Source organism: Bombina bombina, chromosome 3 (genome assembly GCF_027579735.1).
Source record: "Bombina bombina isolate aBomBom1 chromosome 3, aBomBom1.pri, whole genome shotgun sequence".
NCBI lineage: Eukaryota > Metazoa > Chordata > Amphibia > Anura > Bombinatoridae > Bombina > Bombina bombina.
This window is the reverse complement of record NC_069501.1, coordinates 120,808,258-120,825,158: the sequence shown is the minus strand read 5'-3', so window position 1 is coordinate 120,825,158 and position 16,901 is coordinate 120,808,258. Positions and strand designations below refer to the sequence as shown.

The following is a 16,901-nucleotide window of genomic DNA, read 5'->3' as shown; positions in this document are numbered from 1 at the left end:
AGATTTAAAAAGAAGGGTACAATTAAAAACAGAAGTCAACTGTAAAGTTGTTTAACTGTACAATCTATTTGAATAAAGTAAGATGAATATTGATCTTTACATCAAAGGGACATGAAACCCAAAATTATGAATTTGAGATTCAGACAGAACAAATTTTAAAAACTTTCTAAATATCATCTATTATCAAATTTGCTTAGTTCTCAGGGTATTCTTAGTTGAGAAGCATTTCTAGGAACATAACATGCACATGTCTGGAGAATAAGATGCAGAAAATACTACTGCCCTCTAGTGCCCTTGTGAATATATAACATTGTAAAACATTCTTGCAAAGCTACTGCCATAACTGTATGCTGTATCTGAATCCTGAAGACAAATGTATTTCATGTTCTTTAACTTATTTCTAAAATTGCAATACAATTTCACAAGTATTATTCTACAAATAGGAGCAATACAAACGTTATTCATTTTTCTTTTTGGAATCAACTAGTACCTTAAAGGGATAATAAAATGTAGTTCTCTTGGTATCCTTTATTAAACTGTAATCCTAGGTGAGCTCAGGAGTGTGCACGTTTCTAACTATTTGGCAACTGTGTTTACAAGATTATTTAGAACATTATTATACATAGACTGCTAAAGACATAAATGGTCTGGAGCTACCTGGCTTTACTCTTAAAGTATATAAAGAGAATAACGCAAATTTGATAAAGTAAATTGGAAAGTTTATTTTAAAATCAAATGCTCTTTGTGATTCACAAAAGTTTATTTTGACTTTACTGTACCTTTAAAGCAGGGATGGGGAACTATGGCCCTCCAGATGTTTCAGAACTACATTTCCCATGATGCTCAACTGGACTTCAGAGTGCCTAAGCATTATGGGTAATGTAGTTCTGAAACATCAGGAGTGACAAGGTTCCCCATACCTGCTTTAAAGCATATGAATAAACAACACAATTACTTTTATGTGTGAAATGTCCCACAGGGCCTAACATATTTACCTCTTTTATTTCTCCAGTTTGTTCTGCAATGAGCTGATCGAACACCGCTCCATATTCCTCATGAATCTTCTGCATTTCATTAATATGACTCGCCACTTTATTCATTGTTTTAATGGCCACTGAGAAAACAGAGAATACAAAACTAAGATTTACAAATGCTGCCTTAAAAAGAACATTGAATCGCACCAATATAATATCACTGTAAAGGAAGATGTAAATGATAATTTAATATCAAGGAAAAACAACTGGTGGCCTAAGGGCTACTTCTGCCTCTGTGCGTTAGTTTTTGCAGCCCCAGTAAAAAAGAAGAAATAAGAATGTGTACCATAGTTTTGTGGCCCTAGGGAAAAGCAGAACTGAATGTGTGTTTTAGAGAGATTAGAACTCAAGAGCCAACAGAGGGAACCCTGTAACCTTACTTAAATCAGGACCTGTGCCACCAGACCTACTTTATTTAGCTGAGCAATGACTAATCCAGCTTCATCCAATCGTTGCGCGCCCCACTTGGCGTCCAGTTCGTGGGGCACGCAACGATTGGATGAAGCCGGATTAGTCATCGCTCAGCTAAATAAATTAGGAAATGCAGGCGGCAGAACGGCGCAATGTTTAGCATCTCCAAAATGTTAAATGTTTTAGAAATGAAAGGTCTTAAAAAAATATAATCAATGAAAGTTCCCCTGTTTTTAATAATAATTGTATATACTAGGCAGTAAATACTTAAAGTTTACAATCACTTTAATAGATACAAACTTATATGCGGCCCTTAATGCTTCTAAAATATTAATCAATTGCCCCCATGTGTTAGGAACATGGCTATAATCATTATAATATGCATGTCCCTTTTGGTGAGCAAATATCAACAAACTCAGTATGCTATAGATGAAAAAGCAGTATGAATGAATTGTAACATGCCCTGCCTTTTTTTACTTACACAAATCACGTGTATTAAAGGGACATTCTACACCAGAATTGTTATTGTTTAAAAAGATAGATAAGGCCTTTGCTACCCATTCCCCAGCTTTGCACAGCCAACATTGTTATATTATTATACTTTATAACATTTAAACCTCTAAATTTCTGTCTGTTTCTAAGCCACTAAAGACATTCTCTTATCACATGCTTTTTTATTTGCTTTTCACAACAGGAGACTGTTAGTTCATGTGAGCCATAAATATAACATTGTGCCAACACCCGTGGTTTGTGGCAGACACTGCACTAATTGGATAAAATGCAATTCAATAGATAATAAATAAAAAGTCATGTGATCTGGGCAGCCTGCAGAGGCTTAGATACAAGGTAATCACGGAGGTAAACAGTGTATTAATATAACCATGTTGTTTATGCAAAACTGGGGAATGGGTAATAAAGGCATTATCTATCTTTTTAAATAATAACATTTTTGGAGTAGACTGTCCCTTTAAGGCATTAAGAAATAGCGTGATCACGCCACTGTCTGCAAGACCTACTCTCCAAGTGCCTTGGAAGCGCTACAGATGGCTGACATACAGGGTAAATTGGCCGTTGTTAAGGTGATAAAGGGGCATAAAAGTGAAAAAGAAAATGCTCTGACATGTTATATGCAAACAAAAGATCAATAAAAAGATGTTCAAACTATGCGTTAACCTCTGCACTGGGTTTATTAAACACAAAGTTCAAGCCAGCACCAGAGCAGCAGTGCACGTCTGGAACCCAGGTGAACATATCTGGTGAGCCAGTGACAAGAGGCATAGTGACCAATCACCTGCTAGATCCTAGTAGAGCATTGCTGCTCCTGTGCCTATCTAGGTATGCTTTTAAACAAAAACATAAATTATGCTTACCTGATAATTTAATTTTCTTCTGAAGGGAAGAGTCCACAGCTGCATTCCTTATATTTGGGATTTCAGAACCTGTCCACCAGGAGGAGACAAAGACACCCCAGCCAAAGGCTTAAATACCTCCCCCACTTCCTTCATCCCCCAGTCATTCTGACAAGGGAACAAGTAAACAGTAGGAGAAATATCAGGGTGAAAAAAGGTGCCAGAAGAACAAAACATTACAGCCGCCTCCTAGATATAAAAACACGGGCGGCATCTGTAGATTTTTCCGTTCAGAAGAAAATGAAATTATCAGGTAAGCATAATTTATGTTTTTCTTCTTAAAAGGGAAGAGCCCGCAGCTGCATTCATTACTTTTGGGAAAACAACGCCCAAGCTAGAGGACACTGAATGCAAACAATGGGTGAGTACAAAAGGCGGCCCCTTCGAAAGGCACCACAGCCTGAATTACTCAACACCCGAACATTTAAGTACAAACGACACAGAAGAAAACCCGAGTCCAGGTAACTTGCACATCAGACCACCGGCAAAGCCGAACTAGAGACCACTCAGACCTAGAGTCCTTCAGGCCCAAACAACCTCAGAGGCGTCCACCCCACGGGTCACGACTCCCAAGAAGGTACACAGACAAAGATAAGGACTGCATCTGCCCCCCAAAAGGGAACTAGAGTCCAGGAAAATCCAAAGGAACGTTTTCCACTCCATACCTAGAGAGCAACCCATGGTTGTCTTACAAAGTCAACGCCCAGGGAGACAAGCTCCCTGGAACACAAGGACCGAAGAAGAAAGGATCCATACACAGGGAAACATGTCCCAAAAAAGGACTCGAGGAACCTCTCATGTCCCTAATCCCAAACCATACCATTAAGTACTCCGGGAAAATAATGAGACCCCCGATGCCCCATAACATATCTAGAACTGGAGGCTAGATAGGCAGAGATAGCAGAAAACAGGATAACTATCCCAGCAGTTAGAAAAGAGCTCTCCAAGGGAAACTCAAACCGCCTAAACAGGAACTCGCAAAGACCAGCCACCAAAAGGAAGGCTGACCCTTTTGCTAACTCAAACCTCCAAAAGGAGCTTCAAAGCTTGTTAGCCTCCAGACAAAAGCAATTAGCTGTAACTGGTTACACCATCACCAAGCAAATAGCTGTAGATTGTTCCAACTGCAAACCTCTAAGGGCTTAAAGTTCTCCGAATAGCGGCTCCAAGGAGCGCCCCCTCCTGGCACCAGACACCAGAAGAAAAGGAGGAGGACATCGAATATCCTCCCTCAAAGGAGAGGACCAACAGCAAGAAAAACGGTCAACCCTGCCTTCCCTCCAGGATAACGGTCCCAGCCCAAAGACTAGTCAAAAGACCGAAGTCCAGACTACTGTAAAAGAAAGGATCACCAACGAAGAACAAAGTCCCCGGTTAGACCGCTGCTACAAACGGCATGCTACTGTGAGTCAGGATAAACATTGTGCTCGGGTACGAGACCCCCTACACACAGTCGGGGGCAAAAATAGGCACATTTCCCAAGGGAAGAAGTCCCCAAAAAGCTCAACATCCATATCGGATACACGTAGTAGAAGCCCCCACGGGAGCAACCCTCAGCCTCTCGCTGAAGGAACAAAGACACCAGACACTACATCACAGCTCCCCTTCCAGGATCCTGAAACACAGGAAGGGTCTGCAAGGCAAGACTAAAGGCCCCCAGGACACCACAAATACTAAGGTAATTCCGAACCCGGAGAACCCAAACTCTACTCTGGAAGAGAAGGGAATGAAACAACAGAACAACACCCTACCATAGAGGCGAGACCCCTCGGCCACATCGCCAACCCAGTTGAAAACACCTGGAGTCTACAGGAACATTGTAAATGCACCAGAAGACCAGTAGGGACCCATCAGAAAAACCTAAAGCGTAACCCACAGTCAGATAGGCATCTCTCACAGAGCCCCTGCCCCTACGAGAGGGGCCCGCGGGACCACAAACATCAAGTGTGAAACCGAACCGTCCACACCCATCCACGGAGAGACATGGACCAAGGCCAGGGTCCTCAACAATGGTCGATTGAAAGATCCAATTTTCGGAAGGACCCTAAACTGCCTACTCCAAGGAGGAGCGCACCTCTAAAGTCCGTAGACTTGGCAATCTAGAAACAGCCTCAAACCCAAGAGTGACGAAAAAGGACTCCTGAACAGTCTGAGATTAAGCACCCAGTGCAAATGGATCGCATAGAAACAATTCTCGTAGGCAAGCGGCAACACGTGATACACACACAGCCAGGGCAGCATCAATACCCAAAGGCGAATGATAAACCAGGGCCCTGCTCGCCATCCCAGAGATTGACATAAGGCACCACCCATGAAACCCCAAACCGAGCATCGCGGAAAAATGGAAAACTACCTGACCCCCGAAGGGCGGCCATCCGTACCCGACCTCGACTCTTTTACTGACAAGCCCCAAGGCTAGCGTTACAGCGAGGACGCAATACACCCGAACGTCAAAGACCGTAGTCTGACCAGTGAATTAAAATGGAATAGACAACAGTCAGAGATCCCGAAGGAACTAGATTCCAAAGAAACTATCTTGAGCAGGCAAACGCTGGAACCATAGCCCCCCCCCCCCCCACACACACACAGAAGGCAGGGAATCCCTGCACACCATCTCTCAGAGTAATACAACTCGGACAGAGGAAGACAAACATGCCCGCGCAACCAGACCAGACGATCCACTCAAAGCGGGAAAAAATGATACTTCGTCACCGCAAGAAAATACGCAATAGGTTAAAGAGTCAGTGTCTGGAAGAACTTCGAGTGAAAACACAAATGTTAATCGCACGGCACCCCAGACCACAAAGGTCACACACATCTCCCAACTTCCAAAGAATAGAAATATCGGTTCTGAGTCCCCGGGGACCTGAGAACCATGATGCCGTTTGCAAGAAGCAGATCCGTAACGCAGGCAAGTAGCCCGAACCAACCAACCTTAGATTGGCAGTCACAACCCTCTGTCCGGAGGAGTTGCATATAAACAACAGGCCTCATACTTCGGTAGGATCCGAGCCCGGAGTACATAGAATAGGTCAAGAGACAGTCTCAGCACCACAAAAATTCGTCCTGAAGGAATGATAAATGAACTAGAAAACATAATTCTAATATTCAACAAGTGCGCAACTTCCAAGGGAGTGCCCATGCGACCACTAGTCGCAAGTATCGGTTCCAGAGAAGAACATTCATAAAACGAAAATCTAACAGGACATGAGCTTAAGGAAAAACAAATTAAAATGAAGGCAGCACCCATCGGGTGAACGTCCAAGGTGAATGAAAACGACAACAGGACCAGCCGATTAGAAGTCCCATTCACCGAAGCTCAGAACTGGAATCGAAAACATAAAGAAAGAAAAATAAAACAGAGACATTAAGGAGATTGCTTCATCCCCAAATGTCATATCCATTTTGCCATCCAGCTTCTAAGGCCTTGGATACCTCGGCCCACTAGGACTGGGATCCTCTAACATTGCCAAAACATGTCTTAAAAGAACTCCCAGGCAAGCCAGCCTATAACAGAAGGAAAAATTATCCCATGCCGGATCTGCTGAAGACCCTGGCTCCGAGATTGGGGCACCTGAAGCCTCAGGGGCCAACGCTTCCCCAGAAGGCCGAACTGAATTGGGCGATCTCACGCTTGACGGGCCTTGGTTAACGGAACACGGACAGTATCTTAGAAATACTTCACTTGGAAAATATAAATGAGTCAGCGCCATAGAAATGGCCATACGGAACTGTGCCGTAAACTCCGGCGGAAACAAGCCACTCTCCAGTGAAGGCCCTAGGGACACCTGCGTGCGTAGCTGGGAAAGGGTCTTGGGCACGCGCCTCACGGGTCATTGGAAACCTCGAAAAGCGGAAGGCTCAACGCACTCTAAACTCCCAGATTCTGGAGAAGAGAGTACTCTAGAATGGCAACCGGAACATAACTGATGGGCATTAATTACCTGGGCCATTTCATATTCATCACATGACACATCCTCTGTATCGGAGGCATCCGTGTCACGTACATCAAAATCCTCCATAATTTTGGGATTACAAAAAGACAACACGAACTGGAACCCTTTGACACCCCCAACGGCTGGGGCACTCACCACCTCCTGTGAACCAGACAACACCCCAGCTAGACTCTCGGTCGAACACAGTCAGCATACGGAAGTGAAAAAAACAAAACAAAAAAATAACGTAACTGCACTCGTTAGAGGTGCACCGTGCCAGTCACAAAAAGGGCACGCAATCTTGAGAGATCGCGTCAGTAAAAGGCCGTTATGTTCCGTAAGGCTGTGAGCCTAAGAATAGCTACACATTGCATATAACAAACATGATTAAAGCCCCCCCCCTATTTAATAACCCCCCTCAGGAGATATTAACCCATGATTCCTCATTTAAGATAAAAGGGGTCCCACTGGGACCCTACCTTGTTTCTTCAACAATACATCTCATAATTAAATAAAATGAAACGATCTTACCGGAATCTACGCCATGGAACAGGAACATGGCCCTTCAAGTGTGACAGATAGTAGCCTTGCTTCCGACATGGACTTGAGTGAAGAAAGGTAGGCAGCAAAACTCGTCAATGCTGATTACCAAGGAGCTGTTAATATGAGTCGGGATTTGTTCGCAGGAGAACTCTCCCTGCATCTCCGGACTCTAACTTTCATCCATGTTCTCACTGAGAGGCTGATAGGATTACTTAAAACGCCATTCCCATTGTGAAGAGTACTACTCTCCATAAGAGACTATATCGAACTGTTAACACTTCTCTGCCAACCTCCTGTGACGAAAGGCAAAGAATGACTGGGGGATGAGGAAAGTGGGGGAGGTATTTAAGCCTTTGGCTGGGGTGTGTTTGCCTCCTCCTAGTGGCAAGGTTCTGAATTCCCAAAAATAATGAATGCAGCTGTGGACTATTCCCTTTTAAGAAGAAAAGATAATGAGAGAATAAAGCACATTTGGTCAAACAATAATCTCTTAAAATTGTATGCACAAAGGTTTAATTTTGACTTTCACATCTCTAAGTATTTAAAAGCTTTAAAAAAATTGCTTTTTACTTTAAACTAATGTTGTTTCATTAAGACTAAGTTATCAGCAAAATATTTCTGCTTTGAAATTAGGGAGCACAATTTGTTGAAAAACAGAGGATGCTATTTCCAAAATCAGAATGAAATATTGCTATTAAAAAACTGTGTGGTTGCTTTGTAGCGCAAACAAGAACTTTATAGATTGATGTTAAAAGACATTTTTTTTTATTAAATCTAGTTAAAACAAAATGTAGACCTTTTTCGGACTCTTCATAATGGATTGAATTGTTAAACAACCTGCTCGTCAGAAGATATGCTTTGATTTAAAAGGACATGTATACAATTTTAACCCCTCTGCTCCCAGGAATTTCAGAAACAAAGTGCCCAAATTCCAGAGAACTTTTAGCATTTTTGCTATCACTCCATTGAAACATAAATAGAGCCTTTTTTATTAAGCTATCAAAACTATATATTTTTTTATTAGACAAATCAATGTATTCCCATTTTGGTATATTTCATGCCACCATTTCAAATAATAATAAAAAAATCCTTAAGTTATTTTACAAACTTTGGATTTTTTACTGAAATTATTTATATACAGCTTGTGCAGTCATAACACAAACGGGTGTAAAAGATTCTCTGGATCCCCTTTGTTCAGAAACCGCAGACATACATGGCTTTGCCATTGTTTTTTCAGTAATTAGAAGACCACTAATTGCAGCTGCACACCACACTTATGAAATTCCCAGCAGTAAAGGGGTTAATTAGTTAGCTGGTAAAGGTAATATTATTGTAATGTAGGTACCTCCCTGATCCCTCCCAAACAGCTCTCTACCCTTCACCCTCCTCACCATCTTAGGTACTGACAGAAAGTCTGCCAGTATGAAGATTTAGGGCTTTTATTAAATTAATTTGATTTTAATTTTCAGTAAGGATTCGCTCCTCCCTGATAGCTCCCAAACCGTTCTCTAACCCCCCATGGTCTCCACCATCTTGGGTACTGCCAGTACCCAGTTTACATACATTTATTTTAAAAATCTATTTATTCGTTTAAAAAACTGTAGTGTGGCAATCCCCCTCAACCTTCCCTCCTTCCCCTGCAAGCGATCATATTGTAGGGCCCCCCCTCTCATAATTCCCTTTGCCGAAGTGTACTGGACCCATCCCTCCCTCCAAGTAAAACTGTTTCTGTAGCATAGGGAAACCTCCCCTTCCGGTGACGGGCCACCCACCCATCTACCTCCTTCTCTCCCACAGCATCACCGAAGCAGATATAGATAGTGACATTGTCTGTGTCAGCAATATGGCTTTATATGATAAAGGAAACACAACCAGTGCTCCCTTACCATATGAAGGCAGATTCCTTCAACCCCCGGCTGCAGTCTCAGCTGTATAAGCTGACAGCCAGAACCGCATCATGCACTTCTGTGTTGAATGTAGGTAATATGAATGTAGGTACTACGTTATCACAGTACGTTGGGCAAAGTACTGTGTGACGTAGTACCTACATTCATTTGGCGCAAGGGGTTAAACAATGTTTTAATTTACTTTTGTTCCCTAGTTTGCTTCATTCTCTTGGTATCCGATGATGAAAAGCATACATAGACTCAGGAGCAGTACTGGGAGCTAGCTGCTGATTGGGGGCTGCATATATATGACTCGTCATTAAATCACTAGATGTGTTCAACTAGCTGCCAGTAGTGAATTGCTGTTCCTTCATCAAAAGAATACAAAGACAATTAAGCAATTTTAATAAAAGAAATAAATTAGAAAGTTGTTTAAAATTGCATGCTCTGTATGAATCATGAAAGAAATAAAATTGGGTTTCATGTCCCTTTAACTGTGTGTACTGTAAATCATTTATTTCTAGGGTTGGCGGCTATGTTAAGTTCCTATTTTATTTGCAACCAAAGTGAAATAAAGAGCACCTTATAAGGAACACAATGAAAACACAGTCTAAGAAAGAACAGACAAAAACTGAAGCCTGGTGTTCTAGCTATATTAAATGCTCATTAGTATTCCTTCTAAAGAAACCAGCTCTGCTCCACAGAGCTAGAGAACGCTAATTATCTATATGGGTTTCAGTACGTAGCTTTAAATCAGAAGGTTTAATTGGACGTTTAATAAGCTGAATGACACGTACCATCCAGATGGTAATGCTCCTCACTTTCCGCGTCCGTCAGAGAGTACAGCTCCTTTAGGAGCAGTGGGTATTTCAGTATTCGCTGGATGGGTTTGATCAGGTAGGATTCCAGGGTTGAGGAGTGCTGCTGCCTTGGGTTTTGAGCATCCAGAAATGCTTTAAAATTGGGATCTGTTTTAGCTGCAACACAAAGACCATTCACAAATTTGAGCTCCGCACAGTAAGAAGTCACTGATATTAGGTTGCACAAAAGTGCTCATAAAACAAAATTACAGGTGTCTCATAATTTAGTAATTAATTGTTCAATATATTGTGCAATAAGGACCCTCAAAATGACTGCTGTCATCTGCTAGTACCATCAGTGATCTGTACATTCTCAGCGTACACAGCTGAGATAATTAGATTGTCAGATGCATATGCATGCACAGATAATAAAGTGCATCCTGAATATGAACAACCACCGGCACAGCAGCAGCTGGAGCTGCAAGCTAGTAATAGAAAGAAGCCCCCCCCCCCCACATAACTTTAAAGGGACAGTCTACAATAGAATTGTTATTGTTTTAAAAAGATAGATAATCCCTTTATTACCCATTCCCCAGTTTTGCACAACCAACAGTTATATTAATATACTTTTTACCTCTGTGATTACCTTGTATCTAAGCATTTTCTGATAGCCCCCTGATCACTAGACTTTGTATTTATTATCTATGGCCTTGCATTTAGTACTGTGTTGTGCTAAATCTTAAATAACTCCCCGGGCATGAGCACAATGCTATCTATATGGGCCACATGAACTAGCAGTCTCCTGTATCTATTGACTTGCAGTTAGTACTGTGTTGTGCTAAATCTTAAATAATTTCTCGGGCGTTAGCAAAATGTTATTTATACGGCCCACATGAACTAGCAGTCTCTGTTGTGAAAAGCAAATATAACACCATATGATTAAAAGGCTGTCTATAGAGCCTTTGAAACGGGCAGAAATTTAGAGGTTTAAATGTTATAAAGTATATTAATCTAGCAATGTTGGTTGTGCAAAGCTGGGGAATGGGTAGGAAAGGCGTTATCTATCTTTTGAAACAATAACAATGTTAGTGTAGACTGTCCCTTTAATACAAGTGTGTAATGGTGTATTCTGTTTATTTTATGAAGATCTATGGAAGGAATATTTTTTTTCTGCATTTAATAAAAGAGGAGTGAATGGTTAGAAGTTATTTCTCACATAGCTCAAAAATAGGCAAAAAGAAGTTCCCCTGCAAAGGAGTTAAATAGAGCAGCAATGCACTACTGGGACCTATCTGAACACATCTGGTGAGTCAATGACAAGAGATGTGTGTGGTGCATGTAGCCACAAGTCAACAGCTAGCTCACGGTAATGCAGTGCTATTTTTGAGCCTACCCATTAAGAGTTTCCTCATAATAGCATTTTATGTGATTAAACACTTTGAGCCAAAAAAGAGCGCAAACATTTGCTTGCGAGCAATAAGGGGTTTATAGCAGGGTTTTGCGCTCGTCTGGCTTATCGCTAGTATTACGAGTTGAAAGTAAGCGTGATCATTTGAGCGCAATCGCAATTTACGCTAGAATGATTACAGTTGCCTCAAGGCTCTGGTTAACTGTTTCACACAACTAAAAAGTTGCACAAAACACATCAAAAATACATTACAAAGTACAGTTACACTCATAACAACACCATCTAATAAAAATTATTTAAAAAAAATATTGCTATATATATATATATATATATATATATATATATATATATGTGTGTGTACATTTGTATTTACAGACATATATACATAAACAAATAAATACATATGTACACTATGTATAGACATATATATGGAGCCCTTTGCAGTTAAAGGGCCATAATACCCAAATGTTTAAACACTTGAAACTGATGCAGTATAGCTGTAAAAAGCTGACTAGAAAATATCACCAGAACATCTCTATGTAAAAAAGAAAGGTATTTTACCTCAAAAGTTCCTCAGTAGCCACATCCCATTGTAAAGGATTTCTAAGAAGCATATTAGTATGTCTGTTCCGGGACAGCCGAAGAGATGAGCCTCGTGCACTCTCATGTTATTTCCCTATTCAGTGTAAGGAAGTTTAAATTAAATCTCATGAGAGTTAAGTCAAATCACATGAGATCACAGTAAAATAGTTCATGACCTCAGCACTGTTAATGCTGATTGGCTGCTGTTCATTTCTTCATTTTTTTTTTACCTACAGCTGGGAGCAGCTGAGTATAACATTTTACACAGAACTTACTCTGCTGAGCTAAGGAAGCTGTGAGGTAAAATATCCTTTTTTACATAGAGATGCTCAGCACATTTGGGAATATGTTCTATATATAATCATGTATATATATATACACACACACACACACACACACACACATACATACATACACAGTATATTACAGTTGTATGCAAAAGTTTAGGCACCCCTGACAATTTCCATGATTTTCATTTATAAATAATTGGGTGTTTGAATCAGCAATTTCATTTTGATCTATCAAATAACTGAAGGACACAGTAATATTTCAGTAGTGAAATTAGGTTTATTGGATTAACAGAAAATGTGCAATATGCATCAAAACGAAATTAGACAGGTGCAAAAATTTGGGCACCCTTGTCATTTTGTTGATTTGAATACCTGTAACTACCTAGCACTGATTAATTGGAACACACAATTGGTTTGGTGAGCCAATTAAGCCTTGAACATCATAGACAGGTGCATCCAATCATGAGAAAAGGTATTTAAGGTGGCCAATTGAAAGTTGTTGTTCTCTATGACTCTACTCTGAAGAGTGGAAACATGGGGGCCTCAAAACAACTCTCAAATGACCTGAAAACAAAGATTATTCAACATTATGGTTTAGAGGAAGGCTACAAAAAGCTATTGCAGAGATTTAAGCTGTCAGTGTCCACTGTGAGGAAATGGAAGACCACAGGCACAGTTCTTGTTAAGGACAGAAGTGGCAGGCCAAGTAAAATATCGGAGAGGCAAAGGCAAAGCATGGTGAGAATGGTCAAAACAGCCCACAGACCACCTCCAAAGACCTACATCATCTTGCTGCAGATAGTGTCACTGTGCATCGTTCAACAATTCAGCGCACTTTGCACAAGGAGAAGCTGTATGGGAGAGTGATGCGGAAGAAGCCTTTTCTGCACACATGCCATAAACGCACATTTGGACAAACCAGCTTCCTTTTGAAAGAAGGTGCTGTGGACTGATGAAACAAAGATTGAGTTATTTGGTCATAACAAGGGGTGTTATGCATGGCGGCAAAAGAACACAGCGTTCCAAGACAAACACTTGCTACCCACAGTACAATTTGGTGGATGTTCCATCATGCTGTGGGGGGCTGTGTGGCCAGTGCTGGTACTGGGAATATTGTTAAAGTTGAGGGTCGCATGGATTCCACTCAATATCAGCAGATACTTGAGAATAATGTTGAGGAATCAGTCAAGAAATTGAAGTTACGCCAAGGCTGGATATTTTAACAAGACAACGACCCAAAACACTGCTCAAAATCTACGCTGGCATTTATGCAGAACAACAAGTACAATGTTCTGGAATGGCCATCCTAGTCCCCAGACATGAATATCATTGAAAATCTGTGGGGTGATTTGAAGCGGGCTGTCCATGCTCGGCAACCATCAAACGTAACTGAACTGGAGATGTTTTGCAAGGAGGAATGGTCCAAAATACCTTCATCCAGAATCCAGACACTCATTACAGGCTATAGGGAGCGTCTAGAGGCTGTCATTTCTGCTAAAGGAGGCTCTACTAAATATTGATGCGATTTTTCTGTTGGGGTGCCCAAATTTATGCACCTGTCTAATTTTGTTTTGATGCATATTGCACATTTTCTGCTATTCCAATAAACCTCATTTCACTACTGAAATATTACTGTGTCCTTCAGTTATTTGATAGATCAAAATGAAATTGCTGATCCAAACACCCAAATTATTTATAAATGAAAATCATAAAAATTGTCAGGGTTGCCTAAACTTTTGCATTCGACTGTATATATATATATATATATATATATATATATATATATATATATATATATATATATATATATATATATATATATATATTGCAGAAAAACCCCCCATCAGATATATGTAGAAATATTTATGAATAAAATATTCTGTTATGTAAAGAACATTAGATTGTGAAATAGTCATATTTTCATGTCGGGTTAGCGCACATGAGAATATGCGATCAGGTTTGCGCGAGAGTGGGGTGTTTTTTTCCACTTTTTTCCTCTATTTACTTCTATGGGGGAATACGTGAATGCTCACGCAATATTCTAACTTCTGATTTTTGTGCTTGTCAGGTTAGTGCATGAGCGAAAACAGTTTAATTCTAACCCATAATGAGCGCAACCCGACGCGCACAAAAAGCTTACTTCTAGTGCAATTAATGTGGGAACGTTAATTAGCGGTCCACTTGTAATCTGGCCCTTTGACTGCCACACATTGTGAACAGTTTTATATCATTTTTACTTCCATCTTACCTTTGACTAAGACTTTGGGAACCTTTGTGTGGCTGGCACAAAAGGCACTGTATAGCTTGAAACGGTCAGCATAGTACAGAAACGATCCACCGAGGGAAAACAAAACTTTCTGCAGGTAGAAATACAAAGCAAGATTTACACATGAGTTTTCAATCAACTTAAATTTATACAAAGATGTATAAGAAGAATTAAACAATGTAACTGATTACGCATGGGGTGGCATTATTAGGTAAAGCGGTACATGCATTTTACATTTTCATTGTAAATCAAATGATAACCTTGAAAGATGGTAAGATATATAAATATTAATAAACTTATTAAAAGGACCATATAAAGAGTTGACAGGAGAACCATTTATACCAAGAAAATTGTTTGTGTGATGGATTCACACTTATAGGCTTGAGAAAAGGAGATATAATCGCCAGCAACAAAAAAATATTTCTTCACGGCAAGAGAAATGTGCAGCTCTTAGCCTGATGAGATAGTAATGGTTAATATAACAGATCTTTTAAAAAAGGCCTTTGATATTATTTTGTCTAATACTTAAAGTGACATGAAACCCAAACATTTTAATAAAGAAACAAAAAACAAAAATAAAACAAAAAAAACCTTTCCAATTAGTTTGAATCAACAAATTTTACATTTGCGTGGTATCCGCTCAAGTGTGTAAAGCACTATATATAGCAGCAGTTTTGCAATAATTATTTTAACTGTTAAACATTTGCAAGAGCACTAGATGGCAGCAGTGTTTTCACAAACTACTGCCATATAGTGCTCCTCACAAGTGCATACTGCCTACCTAGGTATGCTCTCAACAAAGAATACCATGAGAGTGAAGAAAGCCTGAAATTAATAGAAAACCTTTTTTTTTTAAATTGTTTGCTCTGAATTATGAAAGAAAAACAAATTAGATGCATGTACCTTTAAATGGCTTTTTAAAAGGAAACTGGGAGAAAACTAAACTTTCATGATTCAGATAGAAGGGGGGGGGGGGAGATATAAAAACCATTCCAATAGAACAAGAAGCACTGAGCGTAGGAAATGGAAGCAGAAAAAAAAACAAATCTAATACAAAATGTTTAAGAAAAAATATAAAGAATAAAATCCACCTCTCCCCTCAAGTAGCTCAGTTACACCACCCAAGGGGTTCTTCGTCCTCGCCTTAAACTAATACAAATCATTTGAACAATAGTTTGCATTTGCAAAGTGAAATCTTGTCATTTATTCCAAATTCGACACATAGAGTGTAAAGTGCAGCACTAATACAAATTAGCAAGTACTATTTCACTAATACTGCACAAAAGAGAGGGGTTGCTCACTATATGGGAGCCATGGGTAATGTACAGTAAGATTAAAAGGGACAGGTCTAGTCAAAATTAAACATGCGTGATTCAGCTAGGGCATGCAATTTTAAACAAATTTCCAATTTACTTTTATCATCATATTTGCTTTGCTTTCTTGGTATTCTTAGTGGAAAGCTAAACCTAGGAAGGCTCATATGCTAATTTTCCTCTTATCTCAGTGCATTGTGACAGTTTTTGACAGTTAGACACTGTGTCATATAGATAACACTGTGCTCACTCCCGTGGAGTTATTTAAGAGTCAGCACTGATTAGCTAAAATGCATGTCTGTCAAAAGTCCTGAGATAAGTTGGCAGTCTGCAGAGGCTTAGAAACAAGGCAATCCCAGAAGTAAAAAGTATATTGATATAACCGTGTTAATTATGCAAAATTGGGGAATGGGTAATAAACAAAAATTCTGGAGTAGACTGACCCTTTAAACTTGTAGGAGCTGCTTATTGATGTAAGTTTTTAATTTAAGGATACATTGCCTCTTTAGTTGGTGAAGTTATAAATGACTTGTATAGTAGGAGCTAAAAATTAGAATCCGACTCCACCCCTATGGAAAGAGATTAGATAGTTGATTGCATTGATTGAGTTTGTCAACCAGCAGTATAAATGAACTTTAGATACTATGGGAGAAGAGTAGTTCATATGTCATGCCATAATTCTCCCCCTCCCATTATTTTTCATTACGCTAATTTGCTTTGACACTTGACTATATTTTTCAAATTCTTCCAGATGTAAAATGCAAGCTTTTATTATTTGACTACTATTCTTGAACTTAATATATATAAAGAATAAGAGAATTAATTATTTTAAAAAAATTAAGGGAACACTGTGTACTTTTTTTAATCATTAATATGAAAGAGCAACATTTAAAGAGACATTTTGTTATCAAGTATATAAAAAGAACAGCACTTTTTTTGCTTGAAAAACGCTATGTAAATACTGTTTAGAAGTGCAACTAAAGTCCTGGGACGCTATTGCTTACTGGCTTAAAGGGTCAACTAT

At 39.6% G+C, this 16,901-nt stretch overlaps 1 protein-coding gene across 4 annotated transcripts in view; it reads right to left on the bottom strand.

The window, feature by feature from the left end:
- Positions 1 to 16,901, bottom strand: part of TIAM1 (TIAM Rac1 associated GEF 1) — an 873,661-nt gene that overhangs the window by 34,733 nt on the left and 822,027 nt on the right. For all 4 annotated transcript variants that reach the window (XM_053705978.1, XM_053705976.1, XM_053705979.1 and 1 more), the window contains 3 exons: positions 14,547 to 14,655; positions 10,016 to 10,195; positions 996 to 1,114 (listed from right to left, as the gene is read on the bottom strand). In XM_053705978.1, coding sequence (XP_053561953.1) covers positions 996 to 1,114; positions 10,016 to 10,195; positions 14,547 to 14,655 — 408 coding nt within the window. The remainder of the gene's footprint in view (positions 1 to 995; positions 1,115 to 10,015; positions 10,196 to 14,546; positions 14,656 to 16,901) is intronic.